Source organism: Pseudorca crassidens, chromosome 1, assembly GCF_039906515.1.
Source record: "Pseudorca crassidens isolate mPseCra1 chromosome 1, mPseCra1.hap1, whole genome shotgun sequence".
Taxonomy (NCBI): Eukaryota; Metazoa; Chordata; class Mammalia; order Artiodactyla; family Delphinidae; genus Pseudorca; species Pseudorca crassidens.
This window is the reverse complement of record NC_090296.1, coordinates 137,312,752-137,328,024: the sequence shown is the minus strand read 5'-3', so window position 1 is coordinate 137,328,024 and position 15,273 is coordinate 137,312,752. Positions and strand designations below refer to the sequence as shown.

Sequence of the window (15,273 nt, the reverse complement as noted above, 5' to 3'; positions counted from 1 at the left end):
CTGAATTTACGTTACCATTTTATTAGTTTTGTATTTGTCTACTATGTTTCTTATTCCTATTTCCCTTTTCTTACCTTTTAGAATTCCATTTTAATTCATCTGTTGACTTTTTATCTATTCTTCTCTGCTTGTTCTTTAGTGATTGCTCTAGGGATTAATCCTGTTAGACTCAAATTGCACATTTGGTTGCACCTGCTGTGGGTGGCAGCTTTGATCCCAATTCAGACACTGCTTTGAGTCTGCCCCATGTGTGTGGTACAGACTGTAGCAGAGTTCACATATAGAATTTGGGATTTTCTTTTGCTTACTCTCTCCTTCCAGTGTGTTTGTACACTCTCTGGTGGCCCTAATTGTCACTGACTCCTTTGCCTATATCCTTCATTCAGAAAGATGGCAAATTTTTCTGTTGAGTACCAACTGGTATCATCTCTGTGTCTGCAGCTGCTCTTGAGTCAAAAGGTGCAAGAAACGTTAAAGTGACTCCATTCAGATCTGAGTTCTTTTCCCAAGGTTTCAACTCCGCTGCAAAATTAAATAACTTTGTTTCACACTCTCAGATAATTGGTCTCCCCTCCCTGCAAAGGGTTTCTATTTGTTTTTGCTAGAAGCTATTGCTAGGAAATTAATCCTTTATTACAGAAGTAGGAATTGGGCATTGATTTTTAAAATGTTTCTGAAGGTACTAGTCTCTCACTCTAAAAGCGTTTCAAGCCCTTTGAATGTGATATTTAAATGTGGCTCTTTTTTTTTTTTTTTTTGGTAAAACACTCTGGGCTTACTTACCTATACCTGGTGGAGGCAAATATTATGGCAAATGAGGTGTTTGTCTAACACAGCTGTCCCTCTAGTATTGGTTGATGGCACAAGTAATTTTTTTGAAGACATTTTATAAATAGTTGATGATAAAAATAAATCAAAAATATGTTGTTTCCTATTTTTTCTCAATAGTTTTAGGTCAGCCTCTTTTTACTTGAAATTATATTTAGAAATTTAAAAGAACAGTAAAACCCCACTTATCCAGTAGATACACATTAAGAAATAGTAATCCTTTAGAACACAGTTAAAACCTCTAATCCTAAAAGAACTTTAAGAACAGGGAAAGGGAAATAGGTAACAATAAGGAAAATCACTAGTTTTACATAGTAGAGAAGTTGCTGTACTGTTTTCTCTACTTTTCTCTATGTTGTTCATAATAAAACAAAACAAGACAAAAAAGTAAAAGAAAAAGAAAGCTTTATAAAGCTAGGAAATTATAGGAAAATATATATATTATGAAATAATAAATAAAAGAAAGTTGGTAAAGCACACCAAATTAATAGACTGGAAGACATCAACAGTGTAATAATTTGCATTGAATCAAAAAGTATTTCAAAAATTCTGTACTTATTAAAAAATACATAGAGGGGACTTCCCTGGTGGCGCAGTGGTTGAGAGTCCACCTGCCGATGCAGGGGACGCGGGTTCGTGCCCTGGTCCGGGAGGATCCCACATGCCGCGGAGCGGCTGGGCCCGTGAGCCACGGCCGCTGAGCCTGTGCGTCCGGAGCCTGTGCTCCGCAACGGGAGAGGCCACAGCAGTGAGAGGCCCACGTACCGCACAGAAAAAAAAAAAAAAAAAATACATAGAGGTTTAGCACTAAAACAAAATATAATGTATAGACTGGGAGGCTAAAGAAAAATGTCATGATTTGCAGTTTATATGATTTTCCACACCACATCTCCAAAATGATACATTTGCAATCTCATAACAAGCAATAAGAGGGCTCAGAAATAATGGGAACAACATATAAATCAATGTTCCTGTACCTAGAAGTAACCAACTAAAATATACATATTTGAAAATGACCCCATTTGTAATAGTATCAAAAGTGTTAAGTTACTTACAAAAAATAACAAAACATATGCAAAATCATTATGGTGAAAGTAAAAAAGATATTTTGAGATAACATAAAAGAAGTCCTGAGTATATGGAGAAATAAACAGTCCTTATAATTCAGAAGGTCAATGTCAGGATTTCAGTTCTCTCTGAATTGACATATACATTAAAGGCTATCTGAATAAAAATTTCACCAGTAATTTTATAGAATGTTGCAAATTGATTTTTAAATACATGTGGAAGGATAAAGGGCACAGAACGATCCGAGATAATTTTGATAGTGAAGTAATTGGGACTTACCCACTCAGATATCATCTGGTTACTAAACTGCTGTTTAACAACATGGTCTTGGTGAAAGAACAATAATATAATTCAGTGGAAGGGATGAGAGGGTCCGTAAACAACCAACACAGTCATGTGGGAAGCTGATGTGTGACAGAGGTGGGCATGTAGATCAGTGAGCAAAGTATGGATCCCTTCAGTAATCTAATTCTGAAAGTTGACTGTACTCAATATTTTGTAATAACCAATAAGGGAAAAGAATCTGAAAAAAAAAGATATATATGTGTGTATAACTGAGTCACTTTGCTGTACACCTGAAACTAATACAACATTGTAAATCAACTATAGTTCAATTTAAAAAAATGAAATAAAAATAAAAGTTGGCTATATGTGAGGATGGAGTTCAAATCAGATGCTTGTTTCCAATGATAAACCAAAAAGCATTTGAGACAAAACAAGGAACACACACACGCACACATGCACCCACACACACACAATTATCTTTTGGAAGAAAACACAAGGAAATTGCTTTATCACCTCAGGGTAGCATATGATTTCTTAAGTAGAACATTGAATATTAAATGGCAGAAATGCTAAAGTCAAATATTAATATGTTTGACTATATTAAAAAACAAGACACTGTTTCAACCTAAGTTTTCATTGATAAGAGAGTATAATGGAAAAATTGCAGAACATTCATTGGAATGGGGTACCATAGATCAGGTAAAATGAATATACTTGATTTATACATAACACCACCAATAGATCTATAAAACATAGTATTGAAAAAAAACATTCCAGAATGATCTCAACATTTTGATACTGTTTATGTTATTTCTAATATAAACCTTACGTCTCCTCAAGTGTCAAAGATTCACACTGATCATCATCTTCTTGTGGCCATGTAGCCTCAAAATGGGGAGATTTTAAGATTTTTATGGATAAACAACAAGGTCCTACTGTATAGCACAGGGAACTATATTCAGCATTCTGTGACAAGCCATAATGGAAAAGAATATGAAAAAGAATATATACATATATATATATATATATATATATATATATAACTGAGTCACTTTGCTGTACAGCAGAACTTAATACAACATTGTCAATCAACTATACTTCAATAACATTAAAAGAAATTATTTTAAAGAAACTTCAGAAAACTGAAGATTTTATCCAAGATATTTGAATTTTTCAGCATTGGCAGCCTCTTTGAAAAGTAATCATTCTTTCTAGTTCATATACACTTCACTGTTGTCGAAATTTGGCCTGTGGCCAACCTCTTCGTGACTTTTGGATTTTCCACACTACTTTTCCTAAATTCTGGTACATTGAATCCAGCAGCAAAAAACTCTGAATAAGGTTGATAGGGTAATGAGGTTTCCAAATATGGGAACTCTATTCCAGAGCGTGACAGGCCAACTCCTTTCTCTGTCTTCCTTATTCTGCTACCAGTTCTAAAACTGTGTTAGTCATCATGTGTGTATGTGTGTGTGTGTGTGTGTGTGTGTGTGTGTGTGTGTGTGTGTTTTAACCTATTTGGAACTATATAGAGAGTCCTGGGTTTAATCTCCTTAAGTCAATGAATAGGAATTGAAGATTGCTCCCATACTGTTTTTTCAAGCAGTCATTTTGTCTGTGTCTTCCAATCAGGTGTTTTTAGTCACTGTCTGGAATTTTGAACTGTACATGATCCCGCTGGCATTATCGCTCCTCTGTGTCTACAATTTCATCGGACCTGCAATGGGGAAGGTTGGCAGCATCCAGGACAGCCAGGTGAGCAAACATTCCAATAATTCTGACATTTGACTAAAGAAAAAATGTGTTAGCAGTAAACCACCACCACCAAATCATGACCTGAGTCCCCTGCATTTGAGGAGCAACACTGCACGTGTATTCATGTTACAGGGAAGATATTTATCATGTGTAATCTGGAGTCTTCTTCCTAGAGCATCTCGTGTTCCTGAGTCTTGGCCTGCCTTCTTAGCCTGAGTGAGCCATCTGGTTCTTGGTCAGCATTTCCATGCGGGCAGCACATGTCTGCGTGCCCATCTGGTTCTCCATAAGGTTCCTGGGAATGAGATTCTCAATCACTAGAGAAAAGCCTTTGGTGGCTCCTTGAGCCCCTTCAGGGCACACACAACTGGGAGGCTGCCTCAGGCCTCTCCATGTAATTATCCTGTGCAATATTCTCCTCTAGGCTGAAGCCTCAGGGGATGCTCTGAGGCTTGCCAACTCCCAGGGAAATCAGAGAGTGCGTGGGCATGGGCCCCTCTGTTCTTGAGTGCCCAAGTTTTTCTTGCAATTCTCAAACTCGCCGTGGTGTTAAAGGAAGCACAGGCAAGGCCTCTTCTCAAAGACATCGCCCAGCATTTAGTTTTCTTAATTTTTCTCCAACTCTCCCTCCCCTACCCCTCTTATCCCAGCCCATAGAATCTTTTTCTGCTCTGGGTTAGAAGGAACTTGTATTTATAGACTTGCTTTATGATATAATCTTGGCATTCCAGATTCAAGAACCAAGTTTTTAAAACAAAAATCAAAGGTCTTGAGACTTGATAACATCCTTTAGAAAAATCACCTGCATATTAGGTTTTCTAAGACTCAAAAGCTGACCATCTTCACCTATTTTTCCTTATAAATGTTCTGATTATTTTAAAAAATCATCTCTGAAATAATGGATATTTAAGGAATGTTTCTGGTTTCATTTGGGATGGGGGAAATGAGTGTTATGGCCGGGAGTAAAACCTCAGACAAATTCCAAATTCTGTTCTGTTTGGTTTTTGATTGTGTAGTGCAATAAGCATGTGCATATATCAATAAATGAGGGGCCTGAAGATGCTAGAACCAAGGAACAAATAAATAGCTTTAAAGTACAGGTTAATGTAAGGACTAAGTTTCACAGAGGTACAGATGAGGGAAGTTTTTACAGAGAAGCATCTGTTGTAAAAGTGCTGTCAACTAACATTTTTAGTTTTAATCAGATTTTATTTTCCCAGGTATATATATGTATATGTTTATAGCATGTGTATATATGTGTGTATGTGTACATGTTTATTTGTAGGCAGGTATATATATGTATATATGTGTGTGTGTGTAAATATGGGTACATAAGTGTACTTGTGTGTGTATGCATATAAATGTGTATGTGTGTATATGAAACCTTTTAAGTTTACTAAACATTTTCTAATTTATTACCTAATTTAATCTTGGTAACATAACCATGAAGAGTCAAGAACTACTGTGTTCATTTCATGCTTCATAAAGCTAACATTCAGAGTGGCAAAGTGATTTTGCTCAAAGTCACACAGCAAAACAGTGCTGGAACAATGTCTCCAGCTGAAGACTTTGTCTCAAGATGAAGACTTCTGACTCCTAATTACATTACAGAGTTTTTTCCTCCCATAACATGTTTCATTGTATTCATTTTTATCCATGTGCTTTTATGGAACATGCTTGTTGTCATCATTGAATAGGTTAGTTCTCCAGCATCAGTAAGTATCCCACAGACTGCTAGGTGGAGCTCCTAGGAATTCTGGGAGGTAATACAGTACCAGCCCTGAAGAAATTGTTCAGTGGTTTATGGAGGATAGCAGAGTACTGTCTGGATACTTCAGAGTTACTCCCTTATACAAGCATTATATTGACCATTCTTTTTTCTGTTGGAACAATGGCATCTAATTAGCATGCCTGACCTTTGCAAGGTTAAGCAGAAAGGTAAGTGTTCAAACTGAAAATAGTCCTTGGTTTTCTGATACCCAGCATTCTTTTGAAGCTACCAAATCGTTGGATTGTGTACCAACATGTGTTAGCTTTTAAATGTAGCAGTGATATGATTCAAGTGTACCTGTTAACTAGCCAAGATCTCTAAATGAATCTGAACAAGCCTCTGTGCAGCACAGCCGGTGCTGGGACCCCTGAACTAAAGGCAGTCCCCCCTTTAGTCCAGATCTGGGCCTTGAGTTTCCTTCCCTCACCTGCCCCTCACCAACCCTGAAGCCCAAGGAAAACAAGAATGCCGTATAGAAACCTGTAGCTTATTCTTGAGAGCTGCTTCATTTGTCAGACTCAGAACAAAACTGTTTACAGATAGTACAACTCCGCAATGCATTTTTAAAGCTGGCTGCCTTCGAAAGGCACTCCCCTAATAGCTTTATTTATACTTAACAGTTTTATGTAGATTATACATATTGTTTACAACCTTGGCAAGGCATCCCTTAACTTTAAAAGTGTCCTTTTTAAAGAAGTTACAGTGTATTTTTTGTGTGTGTGTGTGTGGTACGCGGGCCTCTCACTGTTGTGGCCTCTCCCGTCGCGAAGCACAGGCTCCGGATGCGCAGGCTCAGCGGCCATGGCTTATGGGCCTAGCCGCTCCGCAGCATGTGGGATCTTCCCGGACCGGGGCACAAACCCATGCCCCCTGCACCGGCAGGCGGACCCCCAACGACTGCGCCACCAGGGAAGCCCTATAGTGTATTTTAAAAAGACTAGTGTTGCAATGATATAGGAAAACTTTAAGCATGAGTATGCATTTCATTCGCAGTCGGTAATTTCGGTTGACGTTTTATTACAAATTATGGATTTTCCTTACAGGAGAGCACGAACGTAGATGAGGAGAAGTATGAAGATGACAAGGTGGGTGTGCTCGAGAAAGGACACAAAGGGGGAACATGACTGCTTCCAGTGTTCTAGCCGGTTGAGTCAAACTATATATATATATATATTTTTACTACTATAGGGTGACCAGTATAGCGATATTCTCATAATGTATAAAGGGTATCCTTTTTAAGATTCTTAAAATGAGGATGAAAAGGGACGAAATATAAGGAATAACTGAAATGTTATAGAAGCATCCCTCTAGGAGGCCTGTCATTTGAGGCAAAGATTAGCCTTCCCCTTGGTGGATGAAAGGTAGATGAAAGGTAGCCCAGGAAGTCAAAAGTAAATCAAGTGCAATCGCTATTCCTTTAGGCTCATGTCTGCACTCTGCAGGGTGGTCACCCGCTTCAGAACCTGTCACTTGCCCAGCTGTTGCTGGCAACGTTTTCAGCTCCACGTCTGTGTACATCTGTCCTTTCTCTCCTCCTGGGAGATTCTCTCAAATCTGCTACTTTTTGTTGTCATTATGCTTTCAGACAAACCTTCTGGAATAAAATGAAAAAAAAAAAAAAAGTGAAATGCCAAATGAGATGCTACTAGCTTCACGGCCGCCCAGTCCCCTAGAACCTATGGGTCTACGGGGCTAAGGTGATAGTGTATAGAAGGCTGACAGGAGAGGAAAGGGGCGAATGGGGGAAACTTAAGAGTTAAGTATCCAATATAAAATGTCCAGAACACAGAAACAAATTTAAAAACACTAGCTCCATGACACAGACAGCCTTAAAATTAATTGAGTGAGCCAGATGGTTTTGCCCATTTGAAGGATGCTGGGCGGATTACAAAGTAAATCTTATTTGTTGTGCTAAAATGATCATTAATAGCAAAGTAATAAAGTATATTTTTTTTAAAGGGAATTGATGCTTTTTAGAATGAAGGTCCCAAGATGCAACTTTCTTCTTCTTTTTTTTTTTTAATTAATTAATTAATTTATTTTTTGGCTGCTGTGGGTCTTCGTTGCTGCACGCGGGCTTTCTCTAGCTGCAGCGAGCAGGGGCTACTCTTTGTTGCAGAGCACGGGCTCTAGGCTCGCGGGCTTCAATAGTTGTGGCTCGCGGGCTCTAGAGCACAGGCTCTGTAGTTGTGGTGCACCGGCTTCATTGCTCCATGGCATGTGGGATCTTCCTGGACCAGGGATTGTACCCGTATCCCCTGCACTGGCAGGCGGATTCTTAACCACTACACCACCAGGGAAGGCCTGCAACTTTCTTCTTGATGAATTGACGTGAGTGGCTTCTGAGTGATGTAACTCCTTGAACATTAAAATGGTCATAGCTAAGCTAATGTGCATGAGGGGGTGTTTAACCAAAGGAAACACAGGTATTAATGAAATTATTTTAAACCTACGTTAGGCATAATTATCAATTTTATTAACCAAAGTTTGGAAGTGAAGAAGATTTCTTTCTCTTGGACCAAGTCTGTGTAAACGAGCCACCCCATGGAAGGAGGATGCCATCCACCCTTGAGAGATAATTGTGACCATGGGGCTTTGTTCCATCTGATAAAGGAGACATCTAACAAGAAGGCAATGGATGAAAAAGTGGTGTCGATGAACTGTCAGGCAACAGATTGAGCCATGAAAGTCTAGACCAGCGTTTTTCACCATCTAACCTTCCATTGTGGTCCTTCAAGGGCTGTCTGGGGGCCTGGGGGTGTGGAGGTAGAGCCATTTGGGCTGTGCATCAAGCTTTTCTGGGCAAGGATAACTGAGTTGGAACTACAACATCTACATGCATGAGCCTGGGAGCTCTTGCGTTCATCCAAGCACAGCCCTCCACGCAACAGATGCGGCAGCCCATCCCACACTGAAGACGTTGGCTCTGGGGTTCTTCATGTCTCCTCCAGGGCCGTTCCATTCTTGAGATACTTTGATTGTAGTATGTTTGTAGGGCCTTTAATAGCCCCACGTGGCCATGTTTGTTTTGCTTCCTCAATTTCATATTTCTGTGGAAACTTCTAGAGGAATAAGTCTGAAATGAAATGTTGACTTCTGTTTGTGCCTCTTCTGCTGAACACAAGCCTTCTATTGTGAGGGGATTTTGGCAAACTTTGCAGTCTTTTTGCACGTCTCTTCACTCTCACTTCTCTAAGAGATGGGTAAACTAGAGCAGTTTTCAACTTTTAAGACTTTGGGAGCATACATCCACCTATATATTATTACACTTCATCATTTCTTCTCCATGTAGAGCAGCCTCCATGCCTGGGATGGGTCCCTCCAGCACACAGGCCCTGGGCCACTGCCCTCCACAGTGTGCTGACTCCAAGGGCTTCCCCACAGCGCCCTTCTGGCTTCTGTTGTGTGTTCGACATGACAGACGGGCTTCTGGGAACTGTAACACACCCAGTGAGAGATGAACTGTTTACAGATTATAAACACACAGCCGTCTCCTTCCAAACCAGAAGAGGAGAGGAACTCCTTTCTACCCAAACAATCCATCTTGAAAGTGACACTCCTTAATTGCCAGCACCCCTTCCCACCAAATACCATCATGGAAGACTGTGGAAGATGAAAGCATGCTGGGGCCCCTTGGCACAGCTTCCTTGGGAGATGGACGCATTCCCATATTCTGCCTGTCTCTGATGCACAGGCCAGGACGTGGTCTGGGGTCTGTCATCTTTTTATTGTCTGGAACAGGGATGGTTGTAAAATGACATCACTATAGCCTCTTGCTTCTTCTCATTGTTGAAAGTCCATGGAAAATGACCTGCATTTTTAGAAACCAAATTAGGCTCCACAGTTTTGCCTTCCTTTCTTTTTGTGGACTTTCAGTTACAATGTAGAACTTTCAGGTCACTAGTTTTTTGGCTTTTAGGAAACTAAATGTACAAACTAGACTTTGAGGAGAGGAGATTTTTCTTTCTTATACCTGATGGCTCCACACAAGAAATTGCTTGTTACAAGTAGAGTTTGCTGGGGACCCCAGAACAAACAGATAACGGCTAAGTTCAGCCAACAGCAATCAGCTGACATTTCCTATTTGTATTAGATTCCATATGTGGAATTCTTCTATGTGGACCTTATTTGTACAGACGGATTACAATGAAAATTGCATTAATTTTCTACACAGTAAAGGTCAGTAATTGAAGCGTGAACCAAGAAACTATTGTGTAAAATGCTGTATCTCATATTTAGGAAAGGTCATGCAGGACAATAATATCTTGTTTTCATTGCAGAAGGTATAAATACTTGCATTAGAGTTTCTTTTCTTTTTTCCAGCCCAACAATCACTTAGGTAGAATATTTCAGCATTTACTAGTAACATCAGGAAGAAAGAATCATAAGGGCATGTAATAAAAAAAAAAACAAAAAACTGCCTATTGCTATCATAAAGAGACTGCATTGTGATGCCTGCGTTGTGGGTTGGTTTGTTTTTAACTCAGCTGTCAGAAATAGGACTTGAATCATCTGTTCTTTTAAGATTATCAATGAGTTCACAATTGCTTTACAGTGTTTGGGGGGGTGGGGGATCATCCTTTCATGTCAGTTATGGGTGAAAAACAGATATGGATGTTTTCCTTTAAGAAAATAAGAAATATCTGATACATTTTTGTTGATTGATGGTGGAACGTGGTGGAACATTTTATAATGAAAGGATGCAAATGAATATTATATCTCTATTCTCTTTTTACAAATTAGGATGATATTATTAAAATTTAAGTATATTTTAAACCATCAATCTTAGTTGTAAAAATGATTTTCATCCTGCAAATAGATTAGTTCACTCATCATTACCCAGGCAGAGCCTTCTTAGAGAGAGAAGGATGTGGCGTATATATCAATATTTATTATGTATCAATATTTAGGAGTTCTTGTTGTAAATTAACCTCATAGTCCTTTGGTTGAGTTGTGCAGGGCCAGCATAGCTCATGCCCTGTGTTTTCTTGTTTCAGAAAGAGAAGATGATCTGTAGTATCTCAACCAGGGAAGACTCGTTCTTGGAAGAAGTCTTCTTACAATTTAATAGTGAGAGTAGTTTTGTTTATGATTCCTTTGTGCCTTCTTAAGAATGTCAGAAACAAAGCAAATTAGTTTGATCAGTGATTTTTTTTTGTAACTATTGACTAAGCCATGGTACTTTAAGATGGTGTAATATTTTTAAGAAAATGAAAAGTCAGGTAATATCTTTGAAAGGTTAACAATAGTTGAATACACACACATATTTTCAAGGCCTATACAGTCTATATGCAGGGCATGTTGTAGAGGACCTACTTATGGATAATTTTCGGGGGAATAAAGTAAATGGTTGTTCCGATGTAACTCCTTTTAATTTGAATTAATATTATATTCAGTGATGAAGTGATTTAATTGCTAACATTTCAACTGTACCATCTTACTTCCAAGACTTTAATATTAAAATGGATTCCAGCCAATTCTTAATGATCAGTTTATGCATGTTTTGCATGAAGAGGGATCGGCTTCCCTATTTCCTGCCGTCTTTTCTCTGAACCACTGATATGCTCACATCCCTTTTAAAAACTCAAACTTCCATTCTTAAAAACGTTTGGCTTCATTACCTTCAGAAATAATCCAGAAATGTTATCAATCTGACATTTGAAGCATTATTCTGCTACCAGGTTCACTAATAGCCCCAGTACTTATGGATTTTCTTTGTGATTTCTACTGTAAGGATTGTACTTGGTAGGTTACTCCCAAATATTGTGAAATATGATGTGCCAGACTATAAATTAGGTGGATTAGCCATCCTTTTATTAGCTAATGTGCACTAACTGGTGCTCTGACGTTACAGACTATACTACATCTGGATATTTATCTTGCTGTGGTCTAAAATTTTTACATTATGCTAATATAGAATACATTGGACATTGTATCTCAATTATCCACAAGTCATTATTTTTCTGAGGATAGTAGCCATTCCTACAAGAGGAATTTCCTATTGAAATCCACTCTGTTTCAGTGTGGTTTGCCTTAAGTCCCAATTATCCAATGAGTTTACAAGGTAATTGATAGATAATTTGCAAAATAATTGATAGAAAGGTGGGGACATCACTTTTTCCTCAAGGGAATATAGTAATTTAAAGTAAGTAATAAATGACACAAAAATAATAATTTAAAATGAGACCATTTTGAGTAAGAATTATTTAAATGATTAGATTTATAAGATTATTCTTATTTGTAGAGTGTTTACAATTTGCAGGCTGTTTTTATAGGCTTTAGCTCATTCAGTACTCAAAGTAAACCACTAAATTTGATATTATTTTCCCCATATGCGAATGAACTAACCCAGGTGAAGAGAAATATAATAATGCATCAGAGATTTCCCAGCCAGGATAGTAGCGAGACTCAAATCCAGCCCTTCTGATCTAAATCCTGTTTATTTTGGACTATGTTACATTGTTATGAAGGAAACATGTCATTAATTTATTGGTCCATTTTTCCGCATTATTATTGACAACATTTATGGAGTGTTTTCTCTGTATCTGTGATTGCTACTTTCATCAAAATTTGTATACTACGTTGGGTGTTAGCGATGCAGTGCCTGGGTGAGTCAGGACTGCTAAAGGTGATGTTTGAGCTGAGTCTTAGGTGATAAATATTTTATCTTCTACCCTCCTCATTCCCCCACCTCAAAGAAAGATAAAGGACGCACACAGCTAAATCAGCAACTGCAGCTAATTGTGTGTTTACCTATGGTAGTGACAGTTATAGAAAACCATTAGCCCTGTTTGCCTTGTAATGGCGTGGCATCTGTCAATTGGCTCAGAGAAACTTTTAAGGAAATCAATCTTCCCAGGGTCTAATTCCAAATATTTTTTTTTCCCAAATTGTTCCCAGTTTTTCAAAAGTGTTTTTTCAACATCTTCCTCATGATGATGTTTATTCCTTTTACTTTTTCAGCCCTCTCATTTGATCCCTGATGAGAATCCTGTTGCAGGCCAAAGAAACATGTTGGTAAATACCAGTCAGTGTAGAAGGAAGGGCTCTATGTAATGGACAGATAGTTAGAGCAGTTTATAACTACTTAGAAATGATACTGGTTCAAAATCCAGTCTGTTTCACATTCATTTCCCAAAGCAAAAATACTACTTGAGAAGGAAGTATTCTCCTGAAAGACTGCAGACTTTTCCCCCCATTTTAATAGCATACCATAAAGGGGTGTGTGTGTGTGTGTGTGTGTGTGTGTGTGTGTGTGTGTGTGTCCGTCCATGCACACAGGACATAGCTCATGGGAAGAAACCTTAAAGACAGTTCCCAGTGCATTAAGCCAGATTCCCAAAGAACAATTTTTAATCTTGTGTATCAGAAATATTACTTTTTATTCTTTGTTATGACAGATGCTGAGAGGTTTTTTTTATTTTCCCTGCTAAATGCCACTCAGTCTATTTCTGATGTTTATAATTCTTCAGGTTTTCAAATTGCAGGCTTTTAATATTCAGTGGGATGAAACAGACCAAACAGATTCCCACTTAAAGTCTAAAGTCGTATTTTTGCGTTATCTTTGCCCTGGGTGGTTGGCATTACTGGGACGATCCTGAGATAGAAATTTTGCATCAATCCCTTGTGGGAATCCTGGGCATCCTGTGACAAATACTACTCAGTTTTTAAGCATGTCCCAAGGATCTTTCCTGACGTGGTCAATTTTCAGGACTAACTCTTTGGTTTTGCTTAGGTAATTAATAGAGAAATGAGAATTTTTTTTCTTGAACCAGAACATGTGGGAAAGATTTAAAGTAGCATACTGATTATATAATGAATTCTTAGCTGTAAATTCATTTTGATGGTGTTAATTCTCTCCCAGAGGCTCGAAGCTAGTTTATTGCACCTACAGTGCTATGCTCTTTGGAGACATTGGGGAAGCCAACAAAGCCTTGAAGAAGAAAAAATCCACTGCCTGACTGATTCATTTATTTATTTATTGGCTTTGTTCTTAAAGAGCAACCATGTTACAACACAGGCACATTATTTGTTCTTCAGACAACTGTCTCTAAAACTTAGCCACTAAAGACTCAGTGTTGTTTTTCTTTTTTGACATTTTATAAACAAAAGGACAGTGAAAAAATGATGATCTTACATACATTTTATATAATAATATGCATTTTTAGGTTACAGATTTGGAGTTGGTCATTATTTTTCTTACAATTATTACTGCAATTACATTATTATTCTTACAGTCATTCTCTGTAGTATATAACAAAGCAAAGGAACCTTTTGAAATTTGAATTCTGGATCTGAAAATTTCCATGCTTTCATCTCTTCTGTTATATGTTATTACCTATTTGCTCATAAAGTAGGCCCTAAATCATGCGAATTTTACTTATGCCTTGGTGTTTTTTTCAAGTGATGAGAAGTAAAATCCATTCTTTCTGAAATGTAGGAATCTAAAAATACGTGTTCAGCCACAATTATCTTGTTCATTGGTTTAATCACACCAGTGGCCATCACTATTTTTATTACACATTTCCCTCTATAAATTAGAAGCCTTATATGTTAAGGAAAAATATAAGCACATGTGATAACAGTTTCCTTTTTCTGAATGAATCACTGTTACTCTTCCTAGGCAATTTGGTAGCAGCCGCAGATGTAATGCTGTGTTTGCTAAACTGTGTTATCACCACATTCCCTGGTTCAATCTGAAATGTGTAAATAAAGCCAGCATGATGCAGATAGACCTGCCAGATGATCTTTCGTACAACGCAGGGCAACATGAGTAGACTTGTCCTGGAAGATCGTTGCTTTTGAAACTTAAATGAACCCCAGGATTCTTTAAACTAGACAAAAGGTTATTTGTTCTTTTGTCTCTTCGCATTCTTGAAGGGCAAGGACTTATGTTTATGAAGCACCTGGAGTGTACCAAATGATTTGCATATGATACAATATTTAATTCTCCAAATACTCCAGTCAGGGTCAGGATTATGATCTCCCTTTTCCAGATAGCAGAATTGTGACTCAGAACCCAGTAGGAACTTGACATGATCACAAAGCTCGTAGATGACAAGACCCATGTTGAACTCACTTCCCTCTGACTCCATAGCCTGTGATTAATAAAATATGCAGGCCTGTGGAGTTGGTACATCTTAAGTTTTTTTTGTTTTTTTGTTTTTTTCCCCCTAACTTTGCATCTGTTGTAAACCCTGGCTACTCCAGCTCCTAGGTAAGAACGAATGCATTTTGTTATAATGTAAATTATGGTATGTATTTTATGCAAATTATACATAAAGTTTGCTAAAATGTTTAGCAAGAAAAGTTAAAAAATAAGTAAGAATGGAAAGAAATGTTTTCCCCCAAATATTTTCAAAAAGTGTAATTTAACATACATTCTCATGAAAACTGGGCAAATAATACTGGAAATGAACAGTAGATAGAAATATGTAACTGAATGAAATGTCTACAAATCATGTATTATATAGTGAGTCTAGAGAACAGAGATCCATAGACACTAAAGAAGCAAATGACAAAAAGAACAAGTGTGAGCTGAATGTGTACCTTGTGAAGTGTCCACT

General features: G+C 37.9%; 1 protein-coding gene across 2 annotated transcripts in view; it reads left to right on the top strand.

Annotated features, from left to right (window-relative positions):
• Positions 1-15,273, top strand: part of MCTP2 (multiple C2 and transmembrane domain containing 2) — a 248,047-nt gene that overhangs the window by 206,160 nt on the left and 26,614 nt on the right. For both annotated transcript variants that reach the window (XM_067695631.1, XM_067695625.1), the window contains 2 exons: positions 3,814-3,936; positions 6,751-6,792. In XM_067695631.1, the coding sequence (XP_067551732.1) occupies positions 3,814-3,936; positions 6,751-6,792 (165 nt within the window). The remainder of the gene's footprint in view (positions 1-3,813; positions 3,937-6,750; positions 6,793-15,273) is intronic.